General features: G+C 34.9%; 2 protein-coding genes across 2 annotated transcripts; both read right to left on the bottom strand.

Moving 5' to 3' along the window:
* On the bottom strand, positions 1–5,123 carry LOC140010940 (uncharacterized). The gene is made up of 6 exons (XM_072058616.1): positions 4,727–5,123; positions 3,700–4,185; positions 3,456–3,605; positions 2,970–3,131; positions 1,229–1,701; positions 1–923 (listed from the first exon to the last, which is right to left on the bottom strand). Exons 2-6 carry the CDS (start codon positions 4,022–4,024, stop codon positions 276–278), a joined length of 1,758 nt encoding a protein of 585 aa, XP_071914717.1. The 5' UTR covers positions 4,025–4,185; positions 4,727–5,123; the 3' UTR covers positions 1–275.
* Positions 5,124–11,730: 6,607 nt separating this feature from the next.
* LOC140011255 (uncharacterized) lies at positions 11,731–12,880 on the bottom strand. Its single transcript, XM_072060030.1, has 2 exons — positions 12,539–12,880; positions 11,731–12,360 (listed from the first exon to the last, which is right to left on the bottom strand). The coding sequence occupies exons 1-2, from the start codon at positions 12,878–12,880 to the stop codon at positions 11,731–11,733; spliced, it is 972 nt and encodes a 323-aa protein (XP_071916131.1).
* Between the last annotated feature and the right edge of the window lie 1,559 nt (positions 12,881–14,439).

The raw sequence follows: 14,439 nt of genomic DNA, 5'->3' as shown, positions 1-14,439 counted from the left end.
TTAGGTAGAATTTGATGTGGCAAACAATCAAAAGCAATCCATAGGCATGACTTATCGATAGCTCAAGGAATCCACAGAATCAAAGGAATCTGTAGAATTTGGGCTCAAGATGGGCACAAGCTGGAAACAAAACAAAAGAGTCAAAACAACTAGATGTTGCCTACAAGATCTATTTAAAACATTACACTGAAGGATTATTTATTTAAAAAACAACTTCTTGAAGCAAACTACTGGAAGTGAAATACAGAATGTCATGATACGCAGCAGAATGGAGATCAGATGCTGGTAGTAGTGTCGGTTTCAAAACTATAGAGCTTCTTTTTAGGTTTTTCGAAGATGCCATGTCCGTAAGGGCGACTGATCATCTCAACCAGAAGAGGGAATTGCAACAATGAGTAAAGAGCTATTGGAACAACAGAGAAAACTATGATTGGGTAGGAAATCCAAGCTACTTGTTTGATCAGCATCAGATAGAGAGCAGTACCAAATGATGCCATCATGGTGACTATCGAGACGAACAAGCATGTGATTCCAAATATTAGCTTTGTGGGCAAGGACTTGAGAAAATCTCCTTCAGCATAACGTGCAGTGAGAATCCCCAAGAACATTAGAATTGATGTTGAAGAAGTGAACATCGACAGTGCATTTGATGCCATAAAAATCAAAAATGCTTTCTGTTGAGTTTCTAGCATGACAGGGAGCCCTGTTTTATTATCATTGCCACCCGGAACTGTGAAAGCTGTTGTAAACATGACTGCAGCGATGAGAGTTCCCACAATCATACTTGAACCTGCCGTATTTTTCATCCATCTTTCTCCCTCCTTAGCCAACACCTTATGCTCTTCAGTAAAGAGTTCAGAAGGTGTTTTATTATAGGCATTACGTTCTTCCTTCATCCTTGGTTGCACAATACTCTCAACTTCCTGCAAACTAATTCACGTCAGGAACAATCTCTCACTAGGACAATACAAGTAAATAAAAAATCTTGCAGCTGTTATGTCTCTATTTCATGACACAGTGACATGAGTTGCAACACAGAGATAGTTTGGCTCTCTTTACGACACCTATAAATGCCGCTATTAGATGCCTGCCACAAGTACATTTGCAACATTGAAATTGTGCCGCATACATTTTTTGCAGCATCATAAAAGCCAAAATTCTTGTAGTTTCATGAGACATGAAAACAAAAACATATGCCTAAGAATTGACTTTGAATTAAATTGCTTACCTTAAACCATCGTATTTCCCTTTGCATTTGAAGAGCTGCTCCAGAAATCTTGTCAAGTCGAGACAATGGAGACAGCTTGGCTGCTAAATGTAGCAAATTGTTTCCGAAAAAATCATGCCTACGTGCTAGTATGCTCTTTCTTGTTCCCAGGGCATTTAAAAAGCTATAAATTTTATCTTGGCGAAGCACAATTGCATGTGAAAAAATTGTTCTGCCCTTTTCGTCTCTTTTATATAGGATTCCAGTCCTATATTTGAAAATTTTATCAACGAACTCAATGATTCCTTGCTCAATCGCATCGTATAAAATTTTCATGATATCCATCTCTTCAAGGTCTTTCATGCTCAATGTCTCGATTTCCTTAAATATGAGGGTCAGGAGTTCATTGGCATCTTTATGAATCACTTTCCTGTCATGACACAAACCGAGGCAACTTAATATGCTCCAACCGAGTCCATGCAAAACCTTCAGTACTGCAAGAAAACAGATACACATAGGATGAATTAAATTAATGAGATGGAAAAATGTGAGATCAAAGGGAATAAAACAGAAGTCTAGCAGTTTATTAGTTGCACAACAGCGTAAGGGCAACTAAAACATTGTTAAAACTCGACTAAAGAGCCTCTTCACAACTAAACAGACATGAAACTAGCATTATATGTCTTCAGAGATAGAAACTTGCATGCCTGCTTAGTGCATATGAAGGAAGTGCCAAATGAGTTAAACAGAAAAAAAAAAAAAAAAGAGTTAAAAAGGTGGCATTATCACTTGATACTGACACTGTAAAAGAACAGAACTAGACAGACAAACTTGTGGACAGACATATGATAGGAATAATGCCTATTGGAATGTGCAAAGAATGAAAAGCGCAGAGAAAGATGGTAAGGATAGGAGACAGTTAACAACTGTTTATAAAATTTACCAATTTCTTTCATTTTTTCTTCTTTCTCAAACCTTTTCTCAATTTCTTCTGTTTTCTTCTAAATCAAGGTGAAACTCATAAGAATCCTTAAGTTAAGAAGAGCTAAGAACTATAGCTTTGCCTACTTACCGAGGTAATTTTAGTGGCTGAGAACAATGGCTTTGCCTTAAAAAAGTGAAACCCATAAGAATCCTTAAGTTTAGCAGTCGTATTTATGCACACATGTGAACGAAAAATCCCTCGTTCTTATCCTTAAAAGGACATAATCTTTTATCTTTTTTTTTTTTAGTCTGTTTTCTTCTTTTATTTTAACAATCTTTTATTCTTACTGGAAAAGGCTCCAAAATGTTGGACTCAATCTTATTAAACTTGAACTTCCCTCTGGCTTCTCCCAAATCATAGATAGCCCAATTCAAACACACAAAGGGCTGTGAATGGGGCGGATTGGTCCCAGGTCCATCGGCCCAAAAATTTGGGATTAAGTACAGTTTGAAATTGACGGTGTATACACTATCAGAATATAATATAGAAAATTAATACTATTTTATGGATCTTGCTGTAGCGATGACAAGTTATTGGATCTTAAGAAAATAAAAAAAAACTAAAATATGATATTTATAAATAAAAAATAGCAATATAATAAAAAGTGCAATAGAGAGTAGGACAGAATATCCGTTGTGAAATATAACGCACTCCATTTTGTCATCTAGCTACAGCAAAAATTGAGAGAAAAAAGAAAAGCTAGGGAGAAGATTCCTAACCCAAAAATGTTTTGCAACAGAAGGAATTTTGGAAGACGAAATTTGATATTTGACATACCAAAGCTAGTAATCTGTAGGCCTCGATTTCCTGTCAAATTCGTTTCACCATCACTAGAATGATGAATCTCAATGCTGTGGTCTCCAATCATGCTTGCTTTTGTCGTCTGATCACCTTTAGCAGAATCTGTTAGACTCCTCCATGGAGAATGTCCCATTAAACCTGGGGCATAGCTACAGAGTATAAGTAGCATTCTCCAACACTAGTACACAATTACTATCTGCGGCAGGTTGGTATTCTTGTTATTGAAAAATTTTATACTGACATGAAAATAAAAATTCAAATTTCATACGGACATGATAATTAAAATTCATAGAAAGTAAGAAAAAAATGCACAATGGCTATTGTTCTTAGATTGTTTTCCTTATCACTGAATCAGAGAGCATAATATTGTTCTTCGTTATATACAAGTCAGTGATCATTATTAAAACATTTACCCTGAAATTTGATGTAAAAGTAAAGTAGAACTGGAAAAAGGACACTAACATGAATGGATCCATCTTTTCCAGAAAACAAGTTTGGTTCCACTAGGAAATGCAGATGGCTTGTGAGCCAGTAACTGGAGAGCATAGTAACCATTCTTATCTGGGGTAACACCAAGTTTTGGATATTGTTGAAGTAGCATTGAAGCAACATCTGTAGCAATCAAAAGGAGTTAGGTTAGGGGCACATATATTGAAGAAGGATCTGATGCAGATTGGTATATTGCCTCTTACATCCACAATCTTACCATACATTTCTGCTCTAATCAGGGAATTAATCAGCGTAGCTCCATCCTTACCCACCTCTGGACTAAATAACTCCTTTGGTGTCACAGAGTATAGATAATTAACCATATGCTTTTGACCATACAAAGCAGCCACGATGACAGGAATCTGCCCATCATCAAGTTTATTTTCCTTGCTAAGTAGACTACCATTTTTTTCCACGATTGCCCTTGCCAACTTTTTTTCACCACTGATTGCAGCAAAAGTAAGAGCTGTGCATCCATAGTCATTAATCATTTCCAAGTCTGCTTGTTCCATTCTCCTCAACAGTTCCTTTGCGATTTTCATTTGTCCAATTAGAATGGCAAATGGAAGTGGAGTTTCTCCATGTGATGTAATTATGGCCCTAACAGCGTCTGGATCTTGATCAAGCAGACTTTTTGTGCGATCAAAATCGCCTGTTGCAATTGCTATGTACAAGGGCCCATAGCGAACGTACTCTTTTGGTCCTGGAAACATTAGAATTTGTTTCGAATAATATCTCTAATATGGTCATCTATCATAATTAATGAGCTCGCAGAAGGCACAATTGAAATCTGAATGAGTATAAACTTTTCAAGAAGTCCAGAGAAACAGAAAAAGTAATATTGTCATTGGATATTAAGCAATGACTAAATGAATATTCCAGATGTGGAAGATATATTCTAATTACTCTTTTGGAAAATTAGGCCTCCCAACTCTGAAGTCTCCGCCATTGTTTGGCACAGCAGAGCTAGCACAGATGAATTGGAGTTTTATTTGAAGTAACGTACAGCAAAATTCCCTAGTGAAGAATTGCTTGCTAAATGAGCAAAAGAAAACTAATCAAATGGAATAAGTAAAAACATAAAGAAAACCTGCAATCGCTGAATGATAACTTTGCTCCTGATACCACGTGATTCAAAATACTGATCGAATGAACCATAGTGTCCTTCAAAATACTTATCGAATTGACTTCTAAAATTATATGTGAAACCGTAAACATTTCATAGCAACATGATCGAGAGTTACCTTCTTCTTCAACACGGCTGCTTTCATCTTCAGGATCACCTTCCGCCCATATTCTGTGGGGCTTCAGTCTTTCCACCAAATGCTTCCATGCAACTTCCGCAGAAGTGTGAGCTTCCTTAAGTTTAACATATGTGCCTGGTCCACACGAAAGTTGGATGGCATGTAAGGCCAATGCATTCTTCTTCTTCCATTCCTCATGTTCTTGGTTCTTTTCTTCTCCATATTCTCGTCTCTCATCGTTTATAGGATCTTTCTCCTCTCCAGAAACAACACCCCACAGGCCATGACCAACCAAATAATGTTCCAAGCATCTTTTCCATTCCTCATAGTTCTCCTCAGTGAGCTCCTCAGGAACAATTCCGATTGCTGCTCTCCCAATTCCATCATCTCCTGCTTAGATGCATAATCTTAATGGATGCCAATGTCCAAGATATAAAGGCGGATGCACAATTTCAATTAGACACTGTTACCGAAAGTTACAACCAACATAGATAACCAACAAGTTTATTCCTATTAGTCAAAAGGGTTAATTTCACTTTGTCCCCCCAAACTTTGGACGATTACCCACTTCAGTCTCTAAACTTCAAAATGAGACACTTAAGTCTCTAAACTTATAAATACCTTCCACTTAAGTCCCTAAACTTATAAAATGTGACACTTAAATCCCTAAACCCTTATAAAATGGGACACTTTGACCACCAACGGCATTCACGATTTGTTAATAATTTTCCTTAAGTGGGAGGTATTTATAAGTTTAGGGACTTAAATATCCCATTTTGAAGTTTAAGGACTGAAGTGGGTAATCGTCCAAAGTTTGAGGGAACAAAGTGGTATTAACCCTAGTCAAAAAGCAACTAGAATTGGTCCCTTTAGCTTAAACTGTGTCTCAAATTGGAGGACATTAGAGCACTTTTGGAGGCTGTGCTAGAAGGGCTCAAAAAGGGCATTTCCACAGAAAGAAAACACATAAAAAGTGATGTATACGAATTTGCTTTCGTAAGATGGTATGGTTATCTGTTGGAACAATAATCAGAAAACGCAAGACGCAGCTTTGAAAATGCAAAATTAGACCTACCCGAAAACCAAAAAAAATGCAAAATTAGGTCACTGTTCAGAAGCATACCAACCAAAGCTAGAGATCTTGAAACCAAGCGGTAAGATGAAATAACCAACCAGAACCAAATTTCCTTCTCAATTCGTCATGAAATAAATGAAGGCATTCGTCCTGAACTTCATTAACTGATTAAACAACCTCACAATCCCTTCAGATTTCTTCTTTATTTTGGCCATTTGGAATTATGGACTATGGAAAAGTCAAGAAATACTGCTAGACTAATATACTAAAGTCCCTGTTACTGTTTGCCACAATGGATTCCAAGAAAGAGCTGTGAGTTCGACTGATCGTCCTTTCAAGAATTAGCCTCAACTACTCATTTTGACTCTTCCGTGATTCTACATCTAATTAAGGAATGCATGGTGATATTTCACTGTAAATCAAACCGATGAGTGGCCATGCAGAGACATTGAAGGCCTCACAATGTATGGTGCAGGCCCCCAAAATGTAGTTACAGACCCACGTCCCACTCCTGGCGGTACGGTTTAGGCAAAGCTTCATATTCCTATAGTTACCAAAAGGTTCTGTTTGTTTGGCGGAAAAGTGAAGTAAAATGAGGTAAAGAAAAAGGAACTTTATCACTTGTTTGGTTAACAAAAGAGATTCCACGGACTCAACATTACAAGATTTTTTAAATGGGTGCCCATAATTTGTATTAAAAAAATTCTAATGGATGTCTCAGAATAACTATTAAAACACCTAAATTACAATTTAACGTAGTATATGAATACACACGCATCAAATCGTTCAGAAATAAATATTAGAGAACAGATCAGTTCTATTGTTAAGAGTGAAATTGGCCATTTTAACAATGGAAATTTTAAGTCATAAGTAGAAAAGTCACTCAATTCAGAAATATGACTTTGCACCTCTTTGGCTGCTTACAATTCCAATGGAAAGAAAAGAGGAAAAATAGGAAATAGGAAAAAAAAAAGAAAAAGAAAAACCAAATGGGGTAAATGGAAAACAGCATGACTTTTATGCTAATCATAAGTGAACAAAATATCACAACTGAGCACTTATGTAGAATAAAATGAGGGAACCAAAAAAACATGTATTTTTTTGGTCTAACCTGAAACTTTCGTCATCCTTTGACCGTGACTTTTTGTAATAGAGGAAGTGAAACAACAATGGTGCTCTAAGCATTAATTAGCAGTAGTATTTATAGAAGCATACAACAAGTGACTCTGATTAATGGGAATAGCTTTTATATGCACTTTATACAATTAGGGATTCTCATTAATGGGAATAGCATTTATATGCACTTTTGCACTTTTTCTTTCTTGTTATCTATCTTGTTTCTGATTAATGATATGATGTAACATAAGTTAAAGTGATTATTCGATACAACTGTGATATGCTATTCCCATGTGTTTCACGCAATCAATGCAAATTGATTGATTTTTAGCTAATAAAATTCGAACGAGCTAGTCTTACTTTTTCCATTGTTATGATAAGTATTAGTATAATTATTCACAGCTGATTTTTCTTCATTTTATTATTCATATTATTATTGTTATGATCATTATTAATATAATTATGACTACTATATTATATTAGTATTGATTTTATTTTTAACTTGGGTTTTAGTGAGACTCAATGGATACCCTCTTATTTTACCATGAAAAGGAGAAGAAGAAGAGTTAATTTCATGCATTTCCAATCTAATCTTTACATACATTGAGAACTTGTAAAGACTTATATATATTATGGTTCATGCAACCCCACTTCCGCAGACTACTATAATAAACCATTAGAAACCAGAAGACTACAGTTCACGAATATCAAAAGGCTGGTTTACAACTTATCACATATTGCTGATAACATGGAAGAAAAGTTTCACCCAAAAAAAAAAAAAGGGTTAGTGTTCAATTTTGTATTTATTAGGTAAATTGGTATTTATCCTAGACCATAGTCATTTCATCCACTCACATATTTACATTTTAGAAGCACTTATTATCTAATTCTCCTAAAAAACTAACCATTTTTCTTCTTTGCAGTATACAACTCTTCTTGAATTAAACGTAATCCGTTACATTTTAGATTACATAGTCAAAGATAAAAGTACTAATAAATCTTAATAAACTCCCTTGAGGTTTCTTACAATTTCACTTGGCTCCCCTCAAGTTTAAGAAATTGCACTTACCTCCCTTGGCATAATAAAATACCTATAATACCCTCCACTTGGTAGACAATTCTAAATTTAAGGCAATAGATTTACAAAATCCAAAAAAATTATCTTTTTATCCTCCACTTGGTAGACAATTCTAAATTTAAGGCAATAGATTTACAAAATCCAAAAAAATTATCTTTTTATCTCTTGTCTACTTTCGCTCCTTTCTTTTGTAGTTAATATACTGCTATACGCTTTTTTTTGTTATCTTCAGTTTTGTGGATATTAGCAAATTGAAATTATAAAATTAATAGAGAGAGTAGACTATATATCAAACTAAATAATGAAATTGATGATTGAAATAGGAAGAAGAACTAAAGGTGCGAAATTTGTCATATTTTGTTTGTTGTCATGAAAAACTTTTATAAAATGTCAACAATTACATAAGGATTTCTTTCATTGGATTGGAAATTTTTGGTTATGATTTTATTGTGGAGGTGGAATTTATTCTCAACTTTTGAAATATTAATATTTTTAAGACCATAAGAAGTTTGTAATGGTGGTTCTAGATCAGATTAGCTTGTATTGAAAAGATATTTAAGCATTCAGATAATAGGAGGTATGTGTCTGTATGAGGTTTTTTTTTTTTTTTGCTATATATGCAATTTGGAATCTTTTTGAATGGTTATTTGGATTTGAAACTTATACTTGGATGGTTGTTAAGGATTAAGCTTGTTGATTTGTACAAAATGTGGAAGAAAATGATTAACCATACTATATTTTGCTTTCTTAGTTTAAAGGGCAATTTAGGATTTTTGAAAGAAAATTTAACTTGTTGGACTTATATTGTTATATAAACAATAAAAGTAGGGGAGGTAAGTGTAATTTCTAAAAATTGAGGGAAGCTCTTTGTAATTATTAAAAACTTCAGGGGAAGTTTGTGAAATTGTCCGTTCCTTCAGAACAATTGATTTTCTAAAAATTTTAAGGCAAAAAAAAACATTAAAAGCATCACGTTCCCGTGCAAATAGACCTGACAATTATGCCCAAAACCCAACAACCCACCCAACTCATCCACTAATTTGAAAGGTTGGATTGGGTAAATTGGGTGTTGGGTCAATTTTGGGTTGGGTAATAAGAATCCACATATTTTTTGGGTGGTTTGGGTATTTGTGTTGAGCACCCAACACCCAACTTAAATTAAAAAAATAAATAAACAAATTTGATTTTTTGCTCAATGAAGGTCATTAGGAAGTTGTCAACCTGTAGAACTTAAATCTAGTTTCTTATTATTTGTTTGTTAGTTGCTAAATTTAGTATTTCGTAGCCAAGTAATTAATTAATTTCTACTCGTTTCCATGTTTTTACGAAGTACTACTGTCATTGCGGGGGAATTGATTCAAGATTTTTTGATCTACATGATAGAATACTGATTTGACCGTAGAATCCTGTATAACTCAATTCTTTTCAAAAAAAAAATGGGGAAAAAAAAAGAAACAAATTTTCAAAGTTTGAAAGCGGGTCCAATCTGCCATCGTTTTTATATGACATAATTCCAGAAACCTCTCATGAGGTGAAATTTCTAACCTTTTTAGAGTTTAAATAGTTAGTATGTGCGTATATTTGTGAAAATATATTAGGATGTATTTTAGTGTGTTTGTGTACGTAAAAATAGTGTGTTTGAAATGCATATTATTTACACTTTATTTACACACACTAATTTGCTTGCATCATCTATACATTTTTCAATCACATTTTTATCTCATATACATCACATCAAAAAAGTGTTACAATATTTTTTTCACAAAATTATTTCAAATAATTTACTATCCAAACAAACTAATTAATGTATTTCAAATGAGTTTAAGAAATGAGTGTGTGTTTGTATCGTGAGTGTTTTAGTGCGTGAAAATATGTCTATCTATGTAAAAATGTGTTTGAAATTTTTTTTTGTTGTATGTGAAAATGTATTTGAGAGAATTTATGTATTAAAATCTATTAAATTAATATATTGGATCATATTTGGGTCATGGGTTTGAGATGACCTAATATGACCCAATCTAAAATTAACCTAATTTTAAGTTGGACGGGTTGGATATAACCCATTTAAATGAAAATTCAATATTAACCCACCAACCTGCCCAATTGCCAAGTACACGTGCAAAACACGTAATCTATTACTAGTGAATAAGAGAACTCGGCAAAGACAATTAAAATATCAATACTAAATAATAGGCAGTATTTGATGTGGCAAACAATCAAAATCAATCCATAGGTATGATTTATTGATAGCTACAGGAATCCTTAGAATCGCGGGAATCTTGATAGAGTGCAGTTTAGTCGGTCTTCTCACGTGCTTTTCCTATTTATTTGGACTAAATACTGCACTAATCGGTGGATTTTACTGAGATTTTGTGTTCTATGCGAATTGCAGCATTTAGGGGCAAAAGGAGCCGGGAAATTAACTTTTGAAGCCTTCCTGTCAGTTAGACGTGGGCACGCCTAAGTATGATGTCCAAAGCCGGATTTGCGGGATTGTTGGCCACGTGCAAACTTCCAAATATTTGGAGATTCCTTCGCGGGTGACAATTCTGGAACAATGCTGACTTAGCCAATTTGCACGTGAAGAGTCATTTGGCAACAAGACTTCAATTGGATTTCAATTGATTTGGTTCCTTCTTTGACTAAACGTGCTGATCCACAAAAGCAGGAAGACTACTGGGTCTCTTTTGGAGACAGCCGCACGAGAACTCTATAAATACAATCCCTTCGCTGGCTTCAGGGGATCTCTCTCTTTCTCTCTCTCTCTCGGCAGAAACAAGTTTTAGTTTAGGCTTTTAGCATAGTTTTAGATTTTCTTTTCTTAGCTCTTTCGCATGGTTGTTCTCCATTAATGGAGGACTAACCTCTTAATTCTAGTCAAGGGGACAACTGAAGACTTGGTTCAACAATTACTGTGAGATCGAAATTATTTTAATCGCTTCCTCATTTATTGGTATTTATGTGTTTCCTGTTTTTAATTGTTTTAGTCCTTATGTATGATTGATTAGTGCGCAATAATTAATTATTCATATAGGCTATTTTGCTAAATAGAGGTAATTGAATCCGTAATTGTTCGTTATCTCTATCTTAGTAGCAACTGGCGTAATTGGATTTATGTCAGGGGAGCATACGATCTAGTTTAAACAAACCCTCGTAGCGTGTTTGTTAGTTAGGATTGGGCCTTTCTAATTATTAATGCAATCTAGAAATTAAATCCTACGGTCGTACCTAGGGTTGTTTTTGGGTTAGAGAAATAGTTAACGGTCGTACCTTAACTGTCGAGAAATTAAGGAAAGGTTGGTTGTTTATCACGTGCATGACAACTATAACTAATCTATTAATAAATGTGGAATTATCTGTGAATCAATGATCAGTGCCTGAACCATTTCTGAAGTGTACCCTTGGCTAGAGTTTTCCCTTAATTATTTCTCTTAATCAATTATTTTCTGCAGTTAATTTATTTAGTTAGCATTTAATCCAAAACCCCCTATACTTTGAACTCTAGAAGAAACGAATTATCCTCAGTCCTTGTGGATTCAACCCTACTCACCGCTATATACAAAATCTGTATTTTTTTCGAGTAGGTATTTTTTATTGTACAGGTTCGGCACCTGTCAAATCTGAAGAATTCCAGCACAAGTTGGAGACAAAAACAAATGGATGTTTCCAGCAAAATCTATTTAAAACATCACACTGAAGGATTATTTGGAAAACAACTTCAAAGCTAGTAGTAGTTCAGGTTTCAAAACTGTAGGGTTTCTCTTTAGGTTTGTCGAAGATGTCATGTCCGTAAGTGCGACTGATCATCTCAACCAGGAGAGGGAATTGCAGCAATGAGTAAAGGGCTATTGGAATCGCACAGAAAACAATGATTGGGCAGGAAATCCAAGCTACTTGTTCGATCAGCGTCAGATATATAGCAGTACCAAATGATGCCGTCATGGTGACCATCGAGACGAACAAAAATGTGATCCCAAATATTAACTTTGTAGGTAAGGACTTGAGAAATTCTTTTGCTGCATAACGTGCAGTGAGAATCCCCAAGAACATCAGAATCGATGTTGTAGAAGTGAACATTGACACTGCATTTGATGCCATAAGAAACAAGATGGCTTTTTGGTGAGTACCTATCATGACAGGGAGCCCTGTTTTATTATCATTACCACCTGGAACTGTGAAAGCCGTTGTAAACATGGCTGCAGCGATGAGAGTTCCCACAATCATACTTGATCCTGCAATATTTTTCATCCATTTCTCTCCCTCCTTAGCCAATGCCTTATGCTCGCCAGAGAAGAGGGCAGAAGGTGTTTTACCATTAGAATTCACTTCTTTCTTCATCCTTAGTGGTAGAATACTCTCAACTTCCTAAAAAATAACTTATGTCAGGTACACATCCTCACTAGGATAACACCATTAGAAAAAGCATTATTGCAATTTTTGAGTCTCTGTTTCATAAGACGGAAATTAAAAAAAAAAAATGAAATGACAACAAACATGATACACTAAGATAAAATAGGATATTGACTACAAATTAAATTGCAACCTGAAACCATCGTAGTTCCCTTTGCATTTGAAGAGCTGCTCCAGAAACCTTGTCAAGTTGAGACTGTGGAGGCAGCATGGCTGCTAGATGTAAGAAATTGTTTTGGAAAAAATCATGCCTACGTGCCAGCACGCTCTTTCTTGTTCCCAATGCGTATATAAGGCTATAAATTTTCTCTTGGCGAAGCACAATTGCATGTGAAAAAAGTGTTCTGCCCTTTCCGTCTCTTTTATGTATGATTCCAGTCCTATATTTGAAAATTTTATCAACGAACTCAATGATTCCATGCTCAATCGCATCATACAAAATTTTATCGATAACCATCTCTTCAAGGTCTTTCATGCTCAATTTCCGGATTTCCTTAAATATGAGGTTCAGGAGTTGAATGGCATCTTTATGAATCAATTTCCTGTCATGCCACAAACCGAGGCAACTTAATATGCTCCAACCGAGTCCATGCAAAACCTTCAGTACTGCAAGAAAACAGATACACATAAGATGAATTAAATTAATGAGATGGAAAAATGTGTGATCGAAGGGAATAAAACTGAAGTCTGGCAGTTTATTAGTTGCATCTAAAGCATTGTTACAGAAACTAAAACTAGTGCATATGAAGTGTCAAATGAGTTGTCCAGAAAAAAAGAAGAGTTAAAAAAGTGGCATTATCACTTGATACTGACACTGTAAAAGAACAGAACTAGACAGACAAACTTGTGGACAGACATATGATAGGAATAATGCCTATTGGAAAGCTCAGAGAAAGATGGTAAGGATAGGAGACAGTTAACAACTGTTTATAAAACTTTTCCAATTTCTTTCATTTTTTCTTCTTTCTCAAACCTTTTCTCAATTTCTTCTGTTTTCTTCTAAATCAAGGTAAAACTCATAAGAATCCGGATCAATCAAGTAAATGAGAGCCAAGAACTATAGCTTTGCCTACTTACCGAGGTAATTTTAGTGGCTGAGAACAATGGCTTTGCCTAAAAAAAGTGAAACCCAGAAGAATCCCTAAGTTTAGCAGTCGTATTAATTTATGCACACATGTGAATGAAAAATCCCTCGTTCTTATCCTTAAAAGGACATAATCTTTTATCTTTAATAATCTTCTATGTTTTTTTTTGTGTTAGTCTGTTTTCTTCTTTTTTTATTTTAACAATCTTTTATTCTTACTTGAAAAGGCTCCAAAATGTTGAACTCAATCCTATTAAACTTGAACTTTCCTCTGGCTTCTCCCAATCATGGATAACCCAATTCAAACACACAAAGGACTGTGAATGGGGTGGATCGGTCCGAGCTCAGGTCCATCGGCCCAAAAATTTGGGACTAAGTACCATTTAAAATTGATGGTGCATACACTATCAGAATATAATATAGAAGATTAATACTATTTTATGGATCGTGCTGCAGTGACGATAAGTTATTGGATCTTAAAAAAATTTAAAAAAACTAAAATATGATATTTATAAACAAAAAATAGCAATATAATAAAAATTGGAACAGAGAGTGAGACAGAATATCCGTTGCGAAATACAACACACTCCATTTTGTCATCTAGCTACAGCAAAAATTGAGAGAAAAAAGAAAAACTAGGGAGAAGATTCCTAACCCAAAAATGTTGTGCAGCAGAAGGAATTTTGGAAGACGAAATTTGATATTTGACATACCAAAGCTAGTAATCTGTAGGCCTCGATTTCCTGTCCAATTCGTTTCACCATCACTAGAATGATGAATCTCAATGCTGTGGTCTCCAATCATGCTTGCTTTTGTTGTCTGATCATCTTTAGCAGAATCTGTTGGACTTCCCAATGGAGAATGTTCCATTAGACCTGGGGAATAAATACAGAGTATAAGTAGCATTCTCCAACACTAGTGCACAATTAGTATATGCGGCAAGTTGGTAT

Source organism: Coffea arabica, chromosome 7e (assembly GCF_036785885.1).
Source record: "Coffea arabica cultivar ET-39 chromosome 7e, Coffea Arabica ET-39 HiFi, whole genome shotgun sequence".
NCBI lineage: Eukaryota > Viridiplantae > Streptophyta > Magnoliopsida > Gentianales > Rubiaceae > Coffea > Coffea arabica.
The sequence above is the reverse complement of the archived record's forward strand: the minus strand, read 5'-3'. Positions and strand labels throughout refer to the sequence as shown.

What these genes read in the sequence shown, in the direction of transcription:
- LOC140010940 (XM_072058616.1), bottom strand. Translation starts at nt 4,024, where the DNA reads ATGAAAATCGCAAAGGAACTGTTGAGGAGAATGGAACAAGCAGACTTG. An exon ending in GAAAAGATGGATCCATTCAT is followed by an intron (nt 3,132 to 3,455) that starts GTTAGTGTCCTT and finishes GCTATGCCCCAG; the next exon opens with GTTTAATGGGACATTCTCCA. An exon ending in GGGAAATACGATGGTTTAAG is followed by an intron (nt 924 to 1,228) that starts GTAAGCAATTTA and finishes ATTAGTTTGCAG; the next exon opens with GAAGTTGAGAGTATTGTGCA.
- LOC140011255 (XM_072060030.1), bottom strand. Translation starts at nt 12,880, where the DNA reads ATGAAAGACCTTGAAGAGATGGTTATCGATAAAATTTTGTATGATGCG. An exon ending in GGGAACTACGATGGTTTCAG is followed by an intron (nt 12,361 to 12,538) that starts GTTGCAATTTAA and finishes GTTATTTTTTAG; the next exon opens with GAAGTTGAGAGTATTCTACC.